The sequence below is a fragment of the Loxodonta africana genome, chromosome 20 (assembly GCF_030014295.1).
Source record: "Loxodonta africana isolate mLoxAfr1 chromosome 20, mLoxAfr1.hap2, whole genome shotgun sequence".
Lineage (NCBI taxonomy): Eukaryota > Metazoa > Chordata > Mammalia > Proboscidea > Elephantidae > Loxodonta > Loxodonta africana.
This window is the reverse complement of record NC_087361.1, coordinates 43,993,926-44,014,293: the sequence shown is the minus strand read 5'-3', so window position 1 is coordinate 44,014,293 and position 20,368 is coordinate 43,993,926. Positions and strand designations below refer to the sequence as shown.

Genomic DNA, 20,368 nt, shown 5'->3' with positions numbered 1-20,368 from the left:
AGATGTAAATCCATCCAGAATGGTCACCTGATCTTCAACAAAGGTCCGAAGTCCATTAAATTGAGAAAAGATGGTCTTTTTAACAAATAATGCTGGCAAAACTGATGTCCATCTGCAAAAAAATGGACAGGTCCCACACCTCACACCATACACTGATTCAAAATGGATCAAAGATCTAAATACAAAACCAAAAACTATAAAGATCCCAGAAAGATCAACCTTAGAGGCCCTAATACACAGCATTAACAGGATACAAACCATAAATAACAATACACAAATACCAGACGGTAAGTTAGATAACCAGGATCTTCTAAAAATTAAACACGCTCATCAAAAGACTTCACCAAGAGAATAAAAAAAGAACCTACAGACTAGGAAAAAACTTTTAGCTATGAGAAATCTGACAAAGGTCTAATCTCTAAAATCTATAGGAAAATCCAACACCTCTACAACAAAAAGACAAATAATCCAATTAAAAAATGGGCAAAGGGTATGAACAGACACTTCATAAAAGAAGGTATTTAGGCAGCTAACGGACACATGAAGAAATACCATCACTAGCCATTAGAGGAAAGCAAACAAAAACTACAATGAGATACCATCTCACCCCCCAACAAGGCTGCACTGATCAAAAAAACAGAAAATAATAAATTTTAGAGAGGCTGTGGGAGATTACACTGCTGGTGGGAATGCAAAATGGTATAACAATTTTAGAAAATGATATGGCACTTCCTTAAAAAGCTAAAAATAGAAATACCATACGATCCAGCAATCCCACACCTAGGAATATATCCTAGAGAAATAAGACCTGTCACACAAATAGACATATGGAGATCCATGTTCACTGCAACATTTTTCACAACAGCAAAAAGATGAAACAGCCTAAGTGCTATCAACAGATGAACTGATAAAAAGACTATGGTACACACACACAATGGAGTATTACACAATGATAAAGAACAATGAAGAATCTGCAAAGCACTCACGAAATGGATGAATCTGGAGGGCATTATGTTGAATGAAATAAGTCAATCACAAAAGGATACATATTGTATGAGAACGCTATTATAAAAACTCATAAAAAAAGTTTACACACAAAAAGGGATCTGATGGTAATGAAGGGGGGGTGGAAAGGAAAAACATTAACTAGACAATAGATAAGTGGTAACTTTGACGAAGTGTAAGACAGTACACAATACTGGGGAAGTCAGCACAACTTGACCAAGGCAAGGTCATGGAAGCTTTGTAGACACATCCAAACTCCCTGAGGGACTGAATGACTGGGCTGAGGGCTGGGGACATGGTCTTGGCGGACATTTGGCTCAACTGGCATAACACGGTTTATGAAGAAAATGTTCTACATTCTACTTTGGTGAGAAGTGTTTTAGGTCTTAAAAGCTTGTTGGCGGCATCTAAGATACTCCACTGGTCCCACCCCATCTGGAGCAAGGGAAAATGAAGAAAACCAAAGACAAGGGAAAGATTAGTTTGAAGGACTAATGAATCAAAATTACCACAGCCTCCACCAGACTGAATCCAGCATAACTAAATGGTGCCTGGCTACCGCCACTGACTACTTCTGACATGGATCATAATAAAGGGTCCCGGACAGAGCTAGAGGTATATGTAGAACAAAATTTTAACTCACAAAAAAAGACCATACTTACTGGTCTGACAGAGACAGAAGAAACCCTGAGAGTATGACTCTTAAAAAGAAAAAAAAACAAACCCACTGCTGTCGAGTCAATTCCAACTCACAGCGAACCTATAGGACAGAGTAGAACTGCCCCACAGAGTTTCCAAGGAGCACCTGGCAGATGTGAACTGCCAACCTCTTGGTTAGCAGCCGTAGTACTTAACCACAATGCAACCAGGGTTTCCAGTATGGCCCTTGTTGTTGTTGTTCTTGTCAGGTGCCGTCAAGTCGGTTCTGACTCATAGCCACCCTATGCACAACAGAACGAAACACTGCCCGGTCCTGCGCCATCCTTACAATTGTTGATATGCTTGAGCTCACTGTTACAGCCACTGTGTCCATCCACCTTGTTGAGGGTATTCCTCTTTTCCGCTGACCCTGTACTCTGTTAAGCATGATGTCCTTCTCCAGGGACTCATCCCTTCTGACAACATGTCCAAACTATGTACGATGCAGTCTTCTCGCCATCCTTGCCTCTAAGGAGCATTCTGGCCGCACTTCTTCCAAGACAGATTTGTTCATTCTTTTGGCGGTCCATGGTATATTCAATATTCTTTGCTACCACAATTCAAAGGCGTCAACTCTTCTTTGGTCTTCCTTATTCATTGTTCAGCTTTCACACGCATATGATGTGACTGAAGATACCATGGCTTGGGTCAGGCGCACCTTAGTCTTCAGGGTGACATCTTTGCTCTTCAACACTTTCAAGAGGTCCTTTGCAGCAGATTTGCCCAATACAATTCATCTTTTGATTTTTTGACTGCTGCTTCCAAGGCTGTTGATTGTGGATCCAAGTAAAATGAAATGCCTGACAACTTCAATCTTTTCTCCGTTTATCACGATGTTGCTCATCGGTCCAGTTGTGAGGATTTTTGTTTTCTTTATGTGGAGGTGTAATCTATACTGAAGGCTGTAGTCTTTGATCTTCATTAGTAAGTGCTTCAAGTCCTCTTCACTTTCAGCAAGCAAGGTTGTGTCATCTGCATAACACAGGTTGCTAATGAGTCTTCCTCCGCTCCTGATGCCCCGTTCATCTTCATATAGTCCAGCTTCTTGTATTATTTGTCCAGCATACAGATTAAATACGTATGGTGAAAGAATACAACCCTGACACACACCTTTCCTGACTTTCAACCAATCAGCATCTCCTTGTTCTGTCCGAACAACTGCCTCTTGATCCATGTAAAGGTTCCTCATGAGCATAATTAAGTGTTCTGGAATTCCCATTCTTGGCAGTGTTATCCACAGTTTGCTATGGTCCACACAGTCGAGTGCCTTTGCATAGTCAATAAAACACAGGCAAGCATCCTTCTGTTATTCTCTGCTTTCAGCCAGGATCCATCCGACATCAGCAATGGTATCCCTGGTTCCACATCCTCTTCTGAAACCAGCCTGAATTTCTGGCAGTTCCCTGTCGATATACTGCTGCAGCCATTTTTGAATGGTCTTCAGCAAAATTTTGCTTGCGTGTGATATTAATGATATTGTTCTATAATTTGCACATTTGGTTGGATCACCTTTCTTGGGAATAGGCATAAATATGGATCTCTTCCAGTCAGTTGGCCAGGAAGCTGTCTTCCATATTTCTTGGCATAGATGAGTGAGCACCTCCAGCGCTGCATCTGTTTGTTGAAACATCTCAATTGATATTCTATCAATTCCTGGAGCCTTGTTTTTCGCCAGTGCCTTCAGAGCAGCTTGGACTTCTTCCCTCAGTACCATCAGTTCCTGATCACATGCCACCTCTTGAAATGTTTGAATATCAACTAATTCTTTTTGGTAAAATGACTCTATATTCCTTCCATCTTCTTTTGATGCTTCCTGTATCATTTAACATTTTCCCCATGGAATCCTTCACTATTGCAACTCGAGGCTTGAATTTTCTCTTCAGTTCTTTCAGCTTGAGAAACCCCAAGCGTGTTCTTCCCTTTTGGTTTTCCATCTCCAGATCTTTGCACATGTCATTATAATACTTTACTTGGTCTTCTTGAGAGGCCCTTTGAAATCTTCTGTTCAGTTCTTTTACTTCATCAATTCTTCCTTTTGCTTTAGCTGCTCGGCGCTCAAGAGCAAGTTTCAGAGTCTCCTCTGACATCCACCTTGGTCTTTTCTTTCTTTCCTGTCTTTTCATTGACCTCTTGCTTTCTTCATGGATGATGTCCTTGATGTTATTTCACAGCTCCTCTGGTCTTCGGTCACTAGTGTTCCATGCGTCAAATCTACTCTTCAGATGGTCTCTAAATTCAGGTGGGATATACTCAAGGTCATGTTTTGGCTCTCGTGGACTTGCTCTGACTTTCTTCAGTTTCAGCTTGAACTTGCATATGAGCAATTGATGGTCTGTTCCACAGTTGGCCCCTGGCCTTATTCTGACTGATGATATTGAGCTTTTCCATTGTCTCTTTCCACAGATGTAGTCAATTTGATTTCTGTGTGTTCCATCTGGCGAGGTCCATGTGTATAGTCACCGTTTATGTTAGTGAAAGAGGGTATTTGCAATGAAGAAGTCATTGGTCTTGCAAAATTCTATCATTTGATCTCCGGCATTCTTTCTATCACCAAGGCCATATTTTCCAACTACTGATCCTTCTTTATTTCCAACTTTTGCATTCCAATCGCCAGTAATTTTCAGTGCATCTTGACTGCATGTTCGATGAATTTCAGACTGTAGCAGCTGATAAAAATCTTCTATTTCTTCATCTTTGGCCCTAGTGGTTGGTGCGTAAATTTGAATAATAGTTGTATTAACTGGTCTTCCTTGTAGGTGTATGGATATTATCTTATCACTGACAGCGTTGTATTTCAGGATAGATATTGAAACGTTCTTTTTGACGATGAATGTAACACCATTCCTTTTCAAGTTGTCATTCCCAGCATAGTAGACTATATGATTGTCTGATTCAAAATGGCCAACACCAATCCATTTCAGCTCACTAATGCCTAGGATATTGATGTTTATGTGTTCCATTTCATTTTTGATGATTTCCAATTTTCCTAGATTCATACTTCGTACATTTCAGGTTCTGATTATTAATGGATGTTTGCAGCTGTTTTGTCTCATTTTGAGTTGTGCCACAACAGCAAATGAAGGTCCTGGAAGCTTTACTCCATCCACGTCATTAAGGTTGACTCTACTTTGAGGAGGCAGCCCTTCCCCAGTCATCTTTTGAGTGCCTTCCAACCTGGGGTGCTCATCTTCCAGCACTATATCAGACAGTGTTCCACTGCTATTCATAAGGTTTTCACTGGCTAATGCTTTTCAGAAGTAAACTGTCGGGTCCTTCTTCCTAGTCTGGAAGCTCAGCTGAAACCTGTCCTCCATGGGTGACCCTGCTGGTATCTGAATACCAGTGGCATAGCTTCCAGCATCACAGCAACACACAAGCCCCTACAGTATGACAAACTGACAGACACAGGGCAGGGGTATAGCCCTTAGACACCCTTATAACTCAGTACTGAAGTATTGAGGTTCGCCCTTCAGCCAGCATAGACAGGCCCATAAAACAAAACTAGACTAAATGGACACAGCAACCTACAGGCAAGGACAAGAAGGCAGAAGGGGACAGGAAAGCTGATAATGGGGAACCCAAGGTTGAGAAGGGGAAAGTGTTGACATGTCATGGAGTTGGCAACCAATGTCACAAAACAGTATGCATATGAATTGTTTAATGAGAAACTAATTTGTTGTGTAAACCTTCATCTAAAGCACATTAAAAAATAATCATTATTCAGTTAAAAAAAAAAGAAATTACAAGGAATGAACATTTGGAATTTCATACATTCCATTATCTAGGATCTCTAATTTTTTTTTTTTAAATCTATGCATTTTTATAATTCTCAATCCTTTTTTTACATGACCAGCCATGGTAAGTATGTGATATGTCAAGTTCAACTATGCATATTACTTTCTTCAAAATATTTAAACAAAGATTTATTACTGATCCATTAATTGTTCTCTAAAATATTTTCATTCATTTTTCCCCCATTCTGGATTTCTCCTTGAAACTCTATTTATTTATTTATTAATGATCAATCTTTGAATCCAGCACAAAAAATTGTCCATATCTCCACCCAGAATGCAATGTTAGGGTTTGCTTATCCATTGTTATTGAGTTGATTCCAACTTACAGTGAACCTATAGGACAGAGTAGAACTGCCCCATAGGGTTTCCAAGGAGCATCTGGTAGATTCAAACTGCTGACCTTTTGGTTAGCAGCTGAGCTCTTAACCACTATGCTACCAGGGCTCCTAAGGTTTGGCAAAGAGGTGCAAATAAAATTCCTCATAAAAGTAGTAAAAATCAAGCTGTAAAAAGTATGTCCAGAAGTATAACTACTTACAAAGATGAAAAAAAAACAAACCTGTATACCGTCCATACTCAGACAATACAATAAATGTGCCAATGCATTATAGTTTTTGTCTCATTAGAAATTAAAAAAAAAATGCATATTTTGCAATAATATAGTCTCCCTTTTATAAGCCAATAATTGTGGATTTGTTGGTGACATCACATTCTGGTGACTTCTATTATAGGAGGAAAAGGAAGTTGAAAATACTATATTTTCCCAGTCATATAAAGATATAGAAGTGCTGCCAGTTATACCATTACTCATTTAAAAGCTTTTTTTGTTTTGTTTTTTTAATTAGAACCTAAGCAATTTTCTTTGGCCGAGGGCAAATTAAGAGGAGATATTCTGGCGAGAGTTAACATAGTTTTAACCTGTAGAGAGGCCTGTCAGAAGAAGTTGAGCTGAGTTTGTTATAATGCAGAGAGATTTGCCAAAGCTAGATTTGTGGCTTGTGCAAGTCTATTTCCACATGAAAATATTTCAAAATTGCATATTCATTAAAAAATTCTTACTGATATTACATATGATTTATTTTGGCGGGGGGAGTCTGAATCCACCTCCCTTCCTAAATTGTATGCAACATAAAGTAGAAAACTTTTGTTGCAGTTGCTGTTGCTCACTATTGTATCCCTTGAGCTGGAAATAGTTTTTGCAAACAGAGAAGACCCAGTGATATTTATTGAAAGTTGTTAGATGAGTTTAGACACATGATTTAGGAAATATTAGTCACATATATTTCAATCACTTTAAAGATTATTTTCTTGGTTAAATTTTTATGAAAGCTACCTTTCAGGAAGTCATATTTGCTTAAGAAAGGAAAAAAAAAGCCTACAAAAGTGGCTCATGTGTTCCTCCTATTTAATATACATAAATGAAATGAGAATTTTCCGTAGGGATTTTCATGTGATGTGAAAAATTCACTCCATTATCTTCCATTGAAAGGATAGACTTCCATTGACAGTGGTGCAATAAACAATTTTCAAAATATGAATTTTCCTTACATCCAGAGTTGGAACCCCTTCCATAAATAACAATATTAAAATGCAATAAAATATTGGCTCATACGCAATAAACCGTAATACCCTTGAGTATAAAAAATGATATAATGAAGGCAGCCGTGCAATAATAAATATTTATATGCTAAGGTAATTAAGTTATTATAAAATTTAAAACATAATATTTTGTTTAGGTAGTTGCATTTAAGGAACACCACCACCCATCTGTCAGTTTGTGGTACCGTGGTGGCCTGGGTGTTGCTGTGATGCTGGAAGCTATTTCATGCCACCAGTATTCCAAACGCCAGTGGAGTCACCCAAGGTAGACAGGTTTCAGCAGAGCTTCCATACTAAAACAAGCCAGGAGTAAAAGCTTGGCAATCTACTTCCAAAAATTAGCCCAAGAAAATCTTATGGGTCCCAACAGGGCATTGTCTAACTCGCTTGCTTTGGATATGTCATCAGAAAGGATCAATCACTGGAGGAGGATATTAAAACACACACACACATATATGCACATACATAAACCCATTGCTGTCAAACTGATTCTGATTCATAGTGACCCTATAGGACAGGGTAGAGCTGCCCCATAGCGTGTCCAAGGAGCAGCTGGTAGATTCGAACTGCTGACCTTTTGTTTAGCAAGCTGAGCTCTTAACAATTGTGCCACTAGGGCTCTAGGAGGAGGATATTAGGTTTGGTGAATTAGAGGGCCAGTGAAGTCAAGGGAGACCCTCAGTGGATGCGCAATATCGCCACAGGATGGACTTGAACATGGCTGTGGTGGTGAGGATGACTTAGGACCCGGCAACCTTTTGTCCTGTTGTACATGGGATCGCCATGAGTCGGAGTTGACCGGAGGGCAGCTATCCAGCTAAGGAACTACCTGTCTTCATTATTGCGAAACACCCTTTTGACTTTGTATTTTAGTCTGCAAAAACATTTTTAAGAAACTCTTCTCCAGGTCATAATGCCTACATTTATAGAGAAAAATGCTTACCATTTCATTATTAAAATAGAAAGGACAACACTGGCGTAACTCTGACTTCTGTATGTAAATGCAAAATCACTGCTAAAGAAAAATATTCCTACTTTTAATTATAATTTTAAAAACTCTTAAACTGCGGTTTGAATACATCTACTTCATTTAAAAAAGAGGAACACTACATAAAATGGACTTAAACCACTAAAGTTGATGCTGAATTTTATTATGGTTGTTTTCTTTAACACAGAAAAACTGCTTTTTCAAACGTATGTAAAACAACAGAAAGTCCTAATATTTTAATCACAAAGTTTTCAGATGATAAAAATCACACCAAGACAAAAATTTATACTTTACTTTAGCAAAAGGAAAAAAAAAAAAAAAGGGTTGGAGGAGAAATTGGGTGTGACACAGTACTCTGATATATCCATTCAGTGCATCGGTATATTGAAAGTACCGTCTGGTTTTACGGACTCAAATTAAATGAGTTTCCATCAATACGGTTTATTAATATATACTCATTATTGAGATGGAGTCTATTTATTTCTGGCGGTACATGGTTGGCCCCACAAATAGGATGGAGATTAAGTTCTTTCTCACTTAGAATGTCTTTATGTGTGCTCCACTCCCGAAAATTTCAAAGCTAAATTGGGTGATAAGTTCATTCAAAATATGTCTGACACAAAAGCAGTGTTTCTGAAGGTGTGTTCTGTGTACCACTGAAGGTACACACAACCAGTGTAGCTATTAGTCTGAAAAAATGTTTGTTTTATACTTATTTGAATGCCTATTTAAACATAGAGCCACCACATACATCATACTTTTGATTTCACTGATTATTTTTGTATTAGGTTAAGAATAAATTAAAAATAGTTAAAAAATAAGTAAGCAAATAACAATACAGGCAGCACGTGAATATGGGAAAGATATGAAGCTGTTGGTCGATGGACTGAAGTTTGAGAACTGTGGCTTTAAGACAGGTATCATACATTCTTGTACATTTATAATATTTCTCATTCAATGTGGAGTGGGATTAATTTCTAGTGGAGTTAGGCCTATGATTTGCTAGGTAGGGCAAGTATAACAGAAATAAAATAATTATAGTTTCTGGAAGAAGAGTAGATAAATGATACGCGTGAGATGTCATCCACTACATGATATTATAAACACTGTATAATTATTACGTAAAACATTCTATTCACATACATGGAACTGCTTACTGTTATGTTTACCATTTTATAAGAATTCAAGAGGTAAAAATCACTCCCTGAGAAGATCTTTTCAAAGCCACTTAATACCGCTAATGACAAGTAGTGTAACACTCTTAGAAAAATGTTTAAAAGTAGTCAGGATTGACATATGGGTATGAAATCACCTTTTGAAAAAGTTATGAAGAATAAAGCATTCTTAAGAAATCTTATGTGTGGAACACAGAATGTTCTTTTTTTTTCCCTCTTACCTTAGTATCTTACTCAGTTACTTCTTAAAATGTGGAAATGCCTACTCCAAATTAATATTTATTGCTACATAATGCAGGAGGTGCAAAATACCTCAAAGGACGCAAAGAATGAATGCTTCCTTGAGGAAAACAAAAATGGAGAGAAAGGTAGATAGACCGAGGAGAGAGGCTACAAGATTACGATGAGGAGGCACAGGAAGAAGAGGAACCAAAAGCAAACCAAACCCGTTGCCGTCGAGTCGATTTTGACTGGTAGCAACCCTATAGGACAGAGTAGAACTGCCCCATAGAGTTTCCAAGGAGTGCCTGATGGAATCGAACTGCCAACCTTTTGGTTAGCAGTGCAGCTCTTAACCACTAGCCAGCAAGGAAGAGCAGAAGGAGAAAATCAGTGATATGGCTCCCATTTTTGTGTCTCATAGGAAGTGAAACCAGCCTACGTCACTTAAGAGTGGCTTAATTAGGGTCGCTATGAGTTGGAATGGACTCCACGACAACGGTTTGGTTTGGTTTAAGAGTCTATCAGAACTAGGATAGGAAGGGCTCCAAAGCATACTATTCTGCACGATTGGAGACTGAAGTCCAAGATATGGTGGTTAAGATGAGACCACAATGCAAAGACTTTCAATATTTCCAGCTTTCAAAAAGTATGTGAAATACAGTAACAAGATCTGGGATTTAACTGGCTAGGCAACTTAATATCAGAACCATTAACTTTCCTAAACATCATTCTGCAGGGGGAGGTGATGGATCAGTGCTAGAATTCTCCTTTTCCGGGGCGGGGGGGGGGCGGGGGGGGGAAGCCTGGGTTTGATTCCTGGCCAATGCTTCTCATGCGCAGCCACCGCCCACCTGTTAGTAGATGCTTTCATGTTACTATGATGCTGAACAGGTTTTAGTAGAGCTTCCAGACTGAGATGGACTGGGAAGAAAGGCCTGGTGATCTGCTTCTGGAAATCAGGCAACAATGGCCTTGTGGATCCCACTTGTGTGATGGGTAACAGATGAGGGGGATGGTGCAGGGCTGGGCAGCATTTTGTTTCATTGTGCCTGAGAGTTGCCATGAGTTGAGGGCAGCCTCTATGGTAGCTAACAGCAACAACAAATATTATTTTATATTAAACTTTTTTATATAACTATGTCAGTGCAGTATAATCTATGGCGACTTGTGGAGGAACATTCTGCTATTCCTGTGAACCATCTTCCTTCATAGAGCACATATGACCATACTCATACAATTCTTTCCCTGGCCCCTTTTGTAGAAGCAGTAATTGACAGAGAGTTACCATGTTTATTTGCTCCTTTATAAAATATCTAAATGCAATGTAATCACAGATGAAATAAATAAAAAAAAAAAAACAAATCCACTGCCATCCAGTCGATTCCGACTCATAGCGGCCCTATAGGACAGAGTAGAACTGCCCCTTAGAGTTTTCAAGGAGCGCCTGGCACGTTCGAACTGCCGACCTCTTGGTTAACAGCTGTAGCCCTTAACCACTACACCACCAGGGTTTCCAACAGATGAAATAGTATAGTTGAAATGGAATAATACAGTTGAAATAATGGGTGAAATGTGACTGATGAACTCCAAAGAAGAGAGCAAATAGCTTTTAAGTAGTTTGTGTCTGGGATATTGTTATGTGTGATCTTATTTAGTCTTCATCCAGGTAGATCTTATTATTACCCTGGGTTTATACACGCAGAAATTGTAATTAGACATGAGAAATAACATGTCCAATGTGACCAAAAAAAAAAAATCAGACAAGGTCAGCATAAAATTTTGGTTTGTGAGTCCCTTTCTATGACTCCACGTAATAATTCACCAACACCTGTGACCCCACATACATTAACATTTATTGGTCAATAACAAAGTCCCAGGCAACATTTAACGCAAGTCAAAATCTAAAGAACCTTTGGTTTAAACATAGGAGACAGGTGTTGATATTAAGTAGAAACATTTAGTAAGCGTTTACTATGTATCAGGGGTAATTTTAAAATATTTTAGACACTTATTCCCACATATTCCCCAGATCGACCTTCTGAAAAAAAACATGGTTTTATTTAACTAAGAAGTGTTTTCAATTAAAAAACATTAGATGAATTAGTATGTACAGGGCAATTTATAATTTTTCACTCAGGACTATTTCATGTTCAGGGCCAACAGCTCTAGTTCCGTCTTAAGATTTGCTGTATGATTTAAATACTATTAGAATTAATTGCATAAAATGTATTAAAAAAGAAATCAGGCCCTTCAAATTTTTATACCTACATGCACCTTGGAGCCCTGGCGGTACAGTGGTTAAGAGCTTGGCTACTAACCAAAAGGTCAAATCCACCAGGTGCTCCTTGGAAACCCTATGGGGCAGTTCTACTCCGTCCTATAGGGTCACTATGAGTCAGAATCAACAGCAATGGGTTTGGTTTGGGTTTATATGTGCCTTAAGAAGACTTCAAAGAATCTCCTAAAATTAATCTTCAATTTATTGAACTTTTTGTATAACCCTAGTACATCAATCATATTTTAATGAAATATCATCAAGTTATCACTAAAATAAATTGCCACTTAATTTCCCTGAGACTCACTTTCTTCTTCCACAAGACTGGGAAAATAACCAGTCTTCATTCATGGATTTATTTTAGAGATAAGTTGTTGCAAATGGTATTTTCAAAAGATGGTTTCAAGGATAATCTCCCTCCCCACATACTATTCTACAATGTGATCTTGAACCTCGTTAAGAGATGGAGTGTAATTCTTCTAACTTTGAATCTGGGCTGGCCTTATAATTTGTTCGTAACCATAAGAATGTGATGGAAATAGCAATACATGACTTCCAAGACAAGTTTGGAAGAGACCAGGTAATGTCTGTCTGCTTGCCTTTTAGGATGTTCATTCTGGAGGAAGCCAGCTGCCATATAAAGAGGGAAGACAACCCTGGATCAGCCATGCTGGAGTAGCTCCATGGAGGCGTTCCCATCTACTGCCAGCTGTGTTAGTGAACTGCTTTAAATGTTCAGTGCAGTTGAGTGTTCTCATGTCTACAGCCCCAGACAACATTTTAATGCAAGCAGATTAGAGATTCCAAGTGATACCAACTCAGCTGAGCCTTGCCAAATTCCTGATCCAAAAATCATGAGGAAAAAAAAAAAGGTTGTTTTATGCCACTATGTTTTGGGCATAGTGTCTGGGGCACAGTAAGAGTGACCAGAAGATAAATTGAGACAATGCATATAAAGCACTTAAAATGCTCTTAACATAAGGTTTCTTGGACTGTGAGCATTTCTCAAGGATCCTTTATAATTATTCCATAAAGGGGGATCTTTTCTAACATAACACACCAATCTCCTCACTTAGTCCTCCCCATGAGAAAACAGGAGGATACCTTATTATTAACTGTGGGAATACCAAACTAGATGTGTTTTTCCTAACTGTTATTCTTGTTAGGTGCCGACCAGTCGGTTTTGACTCACAGCAACCCTATGCACAATACAACAAAACACTGCCTGATCCTGTCCTAGCCTCACAATCATTGCTATGTTTCAGCCCATTGTTGCAGCCACTGTGCCGATTCATCTAATTTAAGTCTTCCTGTTTTGTGCTGATCCTCTACTTTACCATGCATGATGTCCTTCTCCATGGACTGGTCCCTCCTGATAACATGTCCAAAGTATATGAGATGAAGTCTTGCCATCCTCACTTCTAAGGAGCATTCGGGCTGTTCTTCTTCCAAGAGAAATTTGTTCATTCTTCTGGCAGCCATGTTATTTTCAATAATCTTTGCAAACATCATAATTCGAATACATCAATTCGTCTTCTCCCTTTTTGCTTTTTAACACTTTAAAGAGGTCTTTTGCAGCAGATTTGCCCAATGTAATACATCAGTTGATTGTGGATAAAAGTAAATGAAATCCTTGACAACTATAATACTTTCTCTGAATATCATGATATTGCTTATGGGTCCAGTGGTGAGGATTTTTGTTTCTTTATGTTGAGGTGTAATCCATACTGAAAGCTGTGGTCTTTGATCTTCATCAGTAAGTGCTTCAAGTCTCTTCACTTTTGGCAAGCAAGGTTGTGTCATCTGCATATTATGAGTTGTTACTGAGTCTTCCTCCAATTCTGATGCCATGTTCTTCTTCATATAGTCCAGTTTCTCAGATTATTTGCTCAGCATACAGACTGGATAAATATGGTGAAAGGATACAACCCTGACACACACCATTCCTGATTTTAAACCACACAGTGTCCCCTCATTCTGCTCAAATGACTGCCTCTTTGTCTATGTGCAGTGTCTTCATGAGCATAATTAAGCATTCTGGAATTTCCATTCTTTGCAATATTATACATAATTTGTTATGATACTTTGCATAGCCATTAAAAGACAAGTAACCATCTTCTGATATTCTTTGCTGTCAGCCAGGATCCATCTGACATCAGTAATGACGTCCCTCGTTCCATGTCCTCTTCTGAATCTGGCCTTAATTTCTGGCATTTCTCTCTCAACGTACTGCTGCAACTATTTTTGAATTATCTTCAGAAAAATTTCATTTGTGTGTGATATTAATGATACTGCTTGATAATTTCCTCATTCTGTTGGATAACTTTTCTTTGGAGCAGGTACAAATATGGATCTCTTTTTTTTTTAGTCTGTAGCTGTCTTCCAAATTTTTTGGCACAGATGACTGAGCACTTTTGACATTGCATCCATTTGTTGAAACATCTCAGTTGGTATTCCATCAATTCCTGTAACTACTGTCAGATCCTAGCAACAGCTCTTCTTCTCCTCCTCTCCCTCCTCCTTCTTTTCAGAGAGAGCCTTCCTGTGGAGATCATGGGTTCTCCTTTGCCCTTAGCCATGATGGTAAGCTTTGCAGTGACATCTCTTCCCTTCATCCCACAGAAGAGATGAATGCTCTAATGCTGCTTGTGACTCTGCACAAAATGTCTATCTAATTCTCAGGTTGAGTATAATACATTCACTTGCCTGTAAATTTAAGTCACATAATATTTTATTCCCATTTATTTAATTTGTCTTGTCTGGTGATTGGCAACTCATGCAAGAAGGAGGGATGTTATTTATGGAAAGGGCCCCCCTTCAAAATTCTACAGCAATGATGAAAATATTTGCTAAATGAATTGCCTTATAACTAGATGAAATTATTGTGTTGAGCCATATGACATTGACAATATTGAATTGTTTCTGATTGACCCACAATTTCATCAAAAATATTTTAAATTCATCAAAAATTTGACTGAAGTCCTGATACATGCTACAGCATGGATGAACCTTGAAACATCATGCTGAACGAAATAATTCAATCACAAAAAGAAAATAGTGTTTGATTTCACAAAAAGAAAATAAGTTTGACTACTTACATGAAATGTCTAGAACAGGCAAGTGTATACAGACCTAAGTTTACAGTGGTTGCCAGTGGTGGGTGGAAAGGATGGGTAAAGGGAGGATTCACTGCACGGGGGCACTGAGAATCTATTAAATTTGATGGAAAATTTGGAAATGTATAATTGTGATGGCCGCACATGATAATCACAATTAACACCACTGAATTCTACATGTACGGAATGTTGAAATGGCATATGTTGTGTGACATACATATTTGCCACAATTAAAGAAAAAAAAAACTTTGACAGGTATGTGCACACTGGAAAATTTTGTTTTGTTTTATTTTATATTTTCCATGCCCCTATCATGTACCAGGAGCCTTGGTGGCATAGAGGTTAAGAGGTTGGCTATTAAACAAAAGTTGGCAGTATGAATCTACCAGCTTCTCCTTGGAGACCCTATGGGGCAGTTCTACTCTGTCCTATAGGGTCACTACGAGTTGGAATTGACTCGATGGCATCGGGTTTGGTCTGGCAACATGTGCCAGGTATACTGCTAGAAGCATTTTTCTGTTGAAGTAATTAGTTGTTAAATTTCATCTTGACTTACATTTAAGAAATTATTTTCCAAACTATTGCTCTCAAACTATCTATATCACACTAACTGATGAGTATATTACATATGCACTCCCAAGATTATTTCTGGACATAACAGACTCGATCTTGAAGAGTAAGAAGCTAGAACCTACGTTTTAACAGATCTCTATGTGATTCTCATAGCAAATCTAATCTTATGTTACTTGGGACAACTGAGATGAGATCTCAAGGTATTCTGTGATAGTGTTTCCTCGGACCCTAGGTGTCAAACTTTACACAGCCTATTAGCAACCGTAATATATTCAGAATAAGAAAAACAAGACAAACTCTGTTTTGAAAAATATGTACTATGACAATGGTTAAAAAAAAAGTTCACTGAATATTTACAATATGCTGAACACTTTAATATGCATTTTATATAATGTACTCCTCAGTATTATACACATAATGAACTACTATTCACATTTTAAAAGTGAAGAAACGGATATTAAAAAAGAGTTCAAATAATATTGCCAAAGTCGAGCTGGGATTTAAACTTAGATTTGCCTTACTTCAAAGCTCAAGTTATTTTCCCTCATTTATACAATTTCTGAATTTGGGGTCCTGAAGGCACTAGCAGAAAAGGGGCTTATTGGTGTCAAGAAAATGCGACATGGATCTTAGAATATTCTGGAGGAGCTGTCATGGATAAAATTAGTGCTTTTTTTGTTGTTTTTTCTTTTTCCACTGAGTGAAAGTTGTACAAGAAAGCATATTTTGATTTCTAGAATATATTTTTTATAACAGAGAAGGCAAAGCCAAAAATAAAATACTGTATTCTCAAAGAAGGAATTGTCTTTAGCAAAATGGAATTAGATGATTATTTTTCACAGCTACTACTGGAAAAATTTCTGTATGGGGTTTGGGTTGGCCGTGGGAGAAGAGCCTAGAAGAAAATATTCAGACCCTTCTACTTATTTGATAACTTGTCATTGATAAAATAACTGAAAATAATTTCTTATTCTGGGTATAAATGGAAAAATAATTAGCAAGTGTACAGTTAGGAGTATTAATAAAGGCTTAAGAGCATGAAAATAATGACTCTTGAGTAATCAAATCTAAAGAAATATGTTAAGTTGAAATATGAAAACTATCCCCTGAAGGTTTATATATTCAATTGTTTTTCTTTTTATTTTACAGAAATTGAACTCCTGTCAGATGTGGCAATTGTGTAATATTAATTGTATGTATCATTTTCTGTTAAGAAAATATTAAAGCAAACATTTCTCTGGGTCATCGGAAGACTATCACTGCCATTCACATTTTATTAGTTTGATGATTAACTTGAATATATACAATACGTATGTCAAAATGGAACAACTATTACCAAAACAGATATGATCTCTTAAAAATGCCACCATGAGGAAATGGTGGAAAAAAAGATGTAAGGTGAGACATATGGGAACAGGTTATTTCAATAGGTAAATATTAAATGGACAGAGGTTTTTTTTTTCTACTTATGAAAACAGCATGCTGTTAAAAAAATACCATGAGGAGTTGTAGAAGAAAGTAAATTTTGGATACACTGACTTCACCTTTTTTTAGCTATCAGTATTGGTAAAGCAAAAAAATGCTCATGCATTTTAGACTCGCAGAAATCAGATTTAAATTAATGAAGTTTAAAGGAAGTTATTTTTAACACTGAGTATAGAAAAACAATGGAAAGGCTTAATCTTACAATCTTTATATATGTAAATGTAAATTCCAGCTTGTAACTAATTCACTGTCTTCCTTTTGACTTCACTTCTGTCTATGCTTAGTGTTATATAGTAATAATGTTCCTAGCCCACCTTGTTTCAGCAATAATGACAATCCATGGGGTGGCACGAAGCATATGGTAATGTTTAAGTAATTTCTAAGTAACTTGAATGCATTCTGAAATTTCACCAACTTATACAGGAGTGACATTTACCAAAAGGCTGTATTCTGTTGTATTTGTACTTATTTCTCTTTTTTAGATTCTAAATCACAGGGAAGAAGAAACTTAGTCTGCTACCACACAAAGACAGTTCTAGAGAGAAACACCACTGTGATGACAGCCAGATTTTGTGAATTAGAATGACTTTCAATTATGCAGCAGTAAGGTTTAAAATTGCAATAACGTTTTTATAGATAACAATGCATATCAAAAATCCACGCAAGCAAACTTAACAATTATATTAACATCCTAGGTTTTGTGACTAAACAGAAAAAAAACTAAACAGAAAAACAGAAGGACTCCTAAATATTAAAAAAACAGAAGGACCCCTGAATATTACACCTTGACTTTTATCTCCTCTGAAGATATTTTTTAGGCTGACCCAGCGTTAGAATTACCTTTTTTTTTTTTTTTTAAATTAAGCTGCAACTTGGAGTCCTATGTGAAATGTAATAGTATTCAAAACAATGGGCATTAAATGATACTAAAAACCACTATATTGAGATGCTCTTACCTTATCTCCTTCAGAAAATGTGATACCATCCACAGCTCTTTTCCAAGTGATTTCTGGAATAGGCTCCCCTTCCGCTTCACAAATAAGTGTGACTTGACCGTTTTCATACGTAGTCTCATTTTTAAGCTGTATTATGTGAGGCTGTACTGTAAAAAATGTATACATTACTCAAGCTGTATTGGACAAAAATATTACAATTCAGACTTAAAAGCCACAGTGGGCATTAAAGTCCACTTTATATATTATGAAATTATTACCTTTTTGGGCATTATAGTGGCATAGTCTTTCTATCTATAGGGACGCTATAAGAGTTGCAAAGCTCAAGGGATAAAACTTTAGAAAGTAATGCTCACTTATTATTATTGTGATTAATATTATTATATAAACAGAATGTCAAGTAGCTTAGAAATCAACATACAAATCACAATTCCTTCCGCAATATGGCCATTTTAATTGTCACCTTATCCCTTTCAGGAACAAATTATTTTCTGCTTTGAATTTTTTGTTGCTGTCATGTGTTTTCAGTAATGGAGGCATGCTGGCTCACTGAGTGTGTCTGAATTTTTGGTAAGCAGTATGGATTTTTTTTTTTTTTTTTTGGCCCCTTCCCATAAGCCTACGTTTACTTTCCTGAGGTACATATGTTGTACCACTAATTCTACTCCAGGGTCCCCCTACAGTACATATGTGTGCCACATAAAAATTTTCAAAAATTTCTATTATTAGAAATTTGATATATAGAATAATTAACAATTCACTGCTTACTCCAAATCCTTTAATTGATTCAGTCATATTTCCACTATATAAACATGATTTCCTGTTAAAAGCAACACTGATTTGTTCAGTGTTCCCTGACGAAAGTAGATGATTACCACAGTGATGTAGCATATAATATTTTATGTATTATTATTTTCTATGTGAAGTGATACAATACTAAAGAAACTGTGGGTTATTTCTCTTTTTGCTTTCTCTCTCTTGCTGCCATCCTGATTTAAAAAATAAAACAAAATAAAAATCAAGTAACTAAAATAGTATTTCATATGGGGTTACTGAGGGTAGGATATCTGCCTTTCATTTTCGCTTTCCAGCACCTAATAATGCCTGCTCTACTGTATGCCATCAAGAGGAAGTAGCTTAATGCACTAGATCTAGAATAAATACATTGTGTTCTGGCTTGTAAGCTCATAATCAACTTCTGGAGACATCACTTCTGTTTTCATTTTTCTTATCCACCTAATATAATAAGGTTCAGGATACTAAATTTCAAATTAATTCCCATCGTTTTTTGAAAAATCAGATCTGTTCCCAACATCACAAAACCAAAACCAAAAATAAACCCCTTGTTGTCCTGTTGATTCTGACTCATAGCGACCCTACAGGATGGAGTAAAGCTGCCCTATCGGGTTTCCAAGGCTGTAAGTCTTTGCAGAAGCAGACGTCTTTCTTCAGTGGCTGGTGGGTTTTAAGCGCCCACTATTCAGTTTTTATTCAGTTAGCAGCAAAGTGCTTTAACCATTGTGCCATCAGGGCTCCAATGTCACAAACACACAAATTAACAAAAACTCAACTTTTTAAAATTTAAATCAAGAGGGATATACTAGATAAAGTATCTTAGCAAACTTAGCAGACTTGGAAGAATTAGAAACTCATAAACATGTAAATTAGACAACTGTTTACCCCCCACCCATGCCCCCCCACCACACAGGAAAGGTATTCAAGATGAAGGTCACTGGTCCTCTGAAATTACTTCATACACTATGGTTTGTAATTACATAATTTATGTTTATACTATGTTGCATTCAGTTAGTGCTGTAATTTTTATAGAGAAAAATATCTTTAGTGGGGAATACTGCCAGTAAAAGTTAGGGGGTTTCTATATTTTCTTGATTATATTTCCTCTTCCCCCTATGTGAAACAGTCTTCTCCTGTGCCGTCAGCTTTCTGAGTTCTCCTCATTGACTCCTGTTTAAGCATTGCCTAAACATCACCCTTCTGAGAAACTTTTCAATACCACGCTATCTAAAATAGTAGTCCTCTTAACCCCCACCTTACCTGAGATTTATGCAGTTGCCTTTCTTAGAACGTTTTATTATCTAACTTCCATTTATTTTTAGTTTGAAAATATTTTGTATAGCCATTTATTTTCTGTCTCACTCTGCTGGAATGTAAACTTAATGAAAATCCCTCTCTTTCAGAAAATCCTTTCAATTCAGTGGCTACAGAACCAATGGGCAGAGAGTGAGCCCACACAGGCATGACCATTCATCTCTGTGGGCTGTGTAAGTGGTATCTTTGTACAATGAACCGTAACCATTGGTCTTCCTTCTTCCTACAGAGTCCTCACTGCTTTCCCTCCACTTTGTTGTCAAGCCATTTTCATAACAACAGTTTCTTTAAATGGAAGAAACATAGTAAATGCTTGTAGTAAATATAATATTTAGTGTTATACTTACTAAAGAATGTAATATTACAATCACGAAC

General features: G+C 37.2%; 1 protein-coding gene across 2 annotated transcripts in view; it reads right to left on the bottom strand.

Moving 5' to 3' along the window:
* Positions 1-20,368, bottom strand: part of NCAM2 (neural cell adhesion molecule 2) — a 554,474-nt gene that overhangs the window by 175,893 nt on the left and 358,213 nt on the right. For both annotated transcript variants that reach the window (XM_010590350.3, XM_064273125.1), the window contains exon 8: positions 17,888-18,033. In XM_010590350.3, coding sequence (XP_010588652.2) covers positions 17,888-18,033 — 146 coding nt within the window. The remainder of the gene's footprint in view (positions 1-17,887; positions 18,034-20,368) is intronic.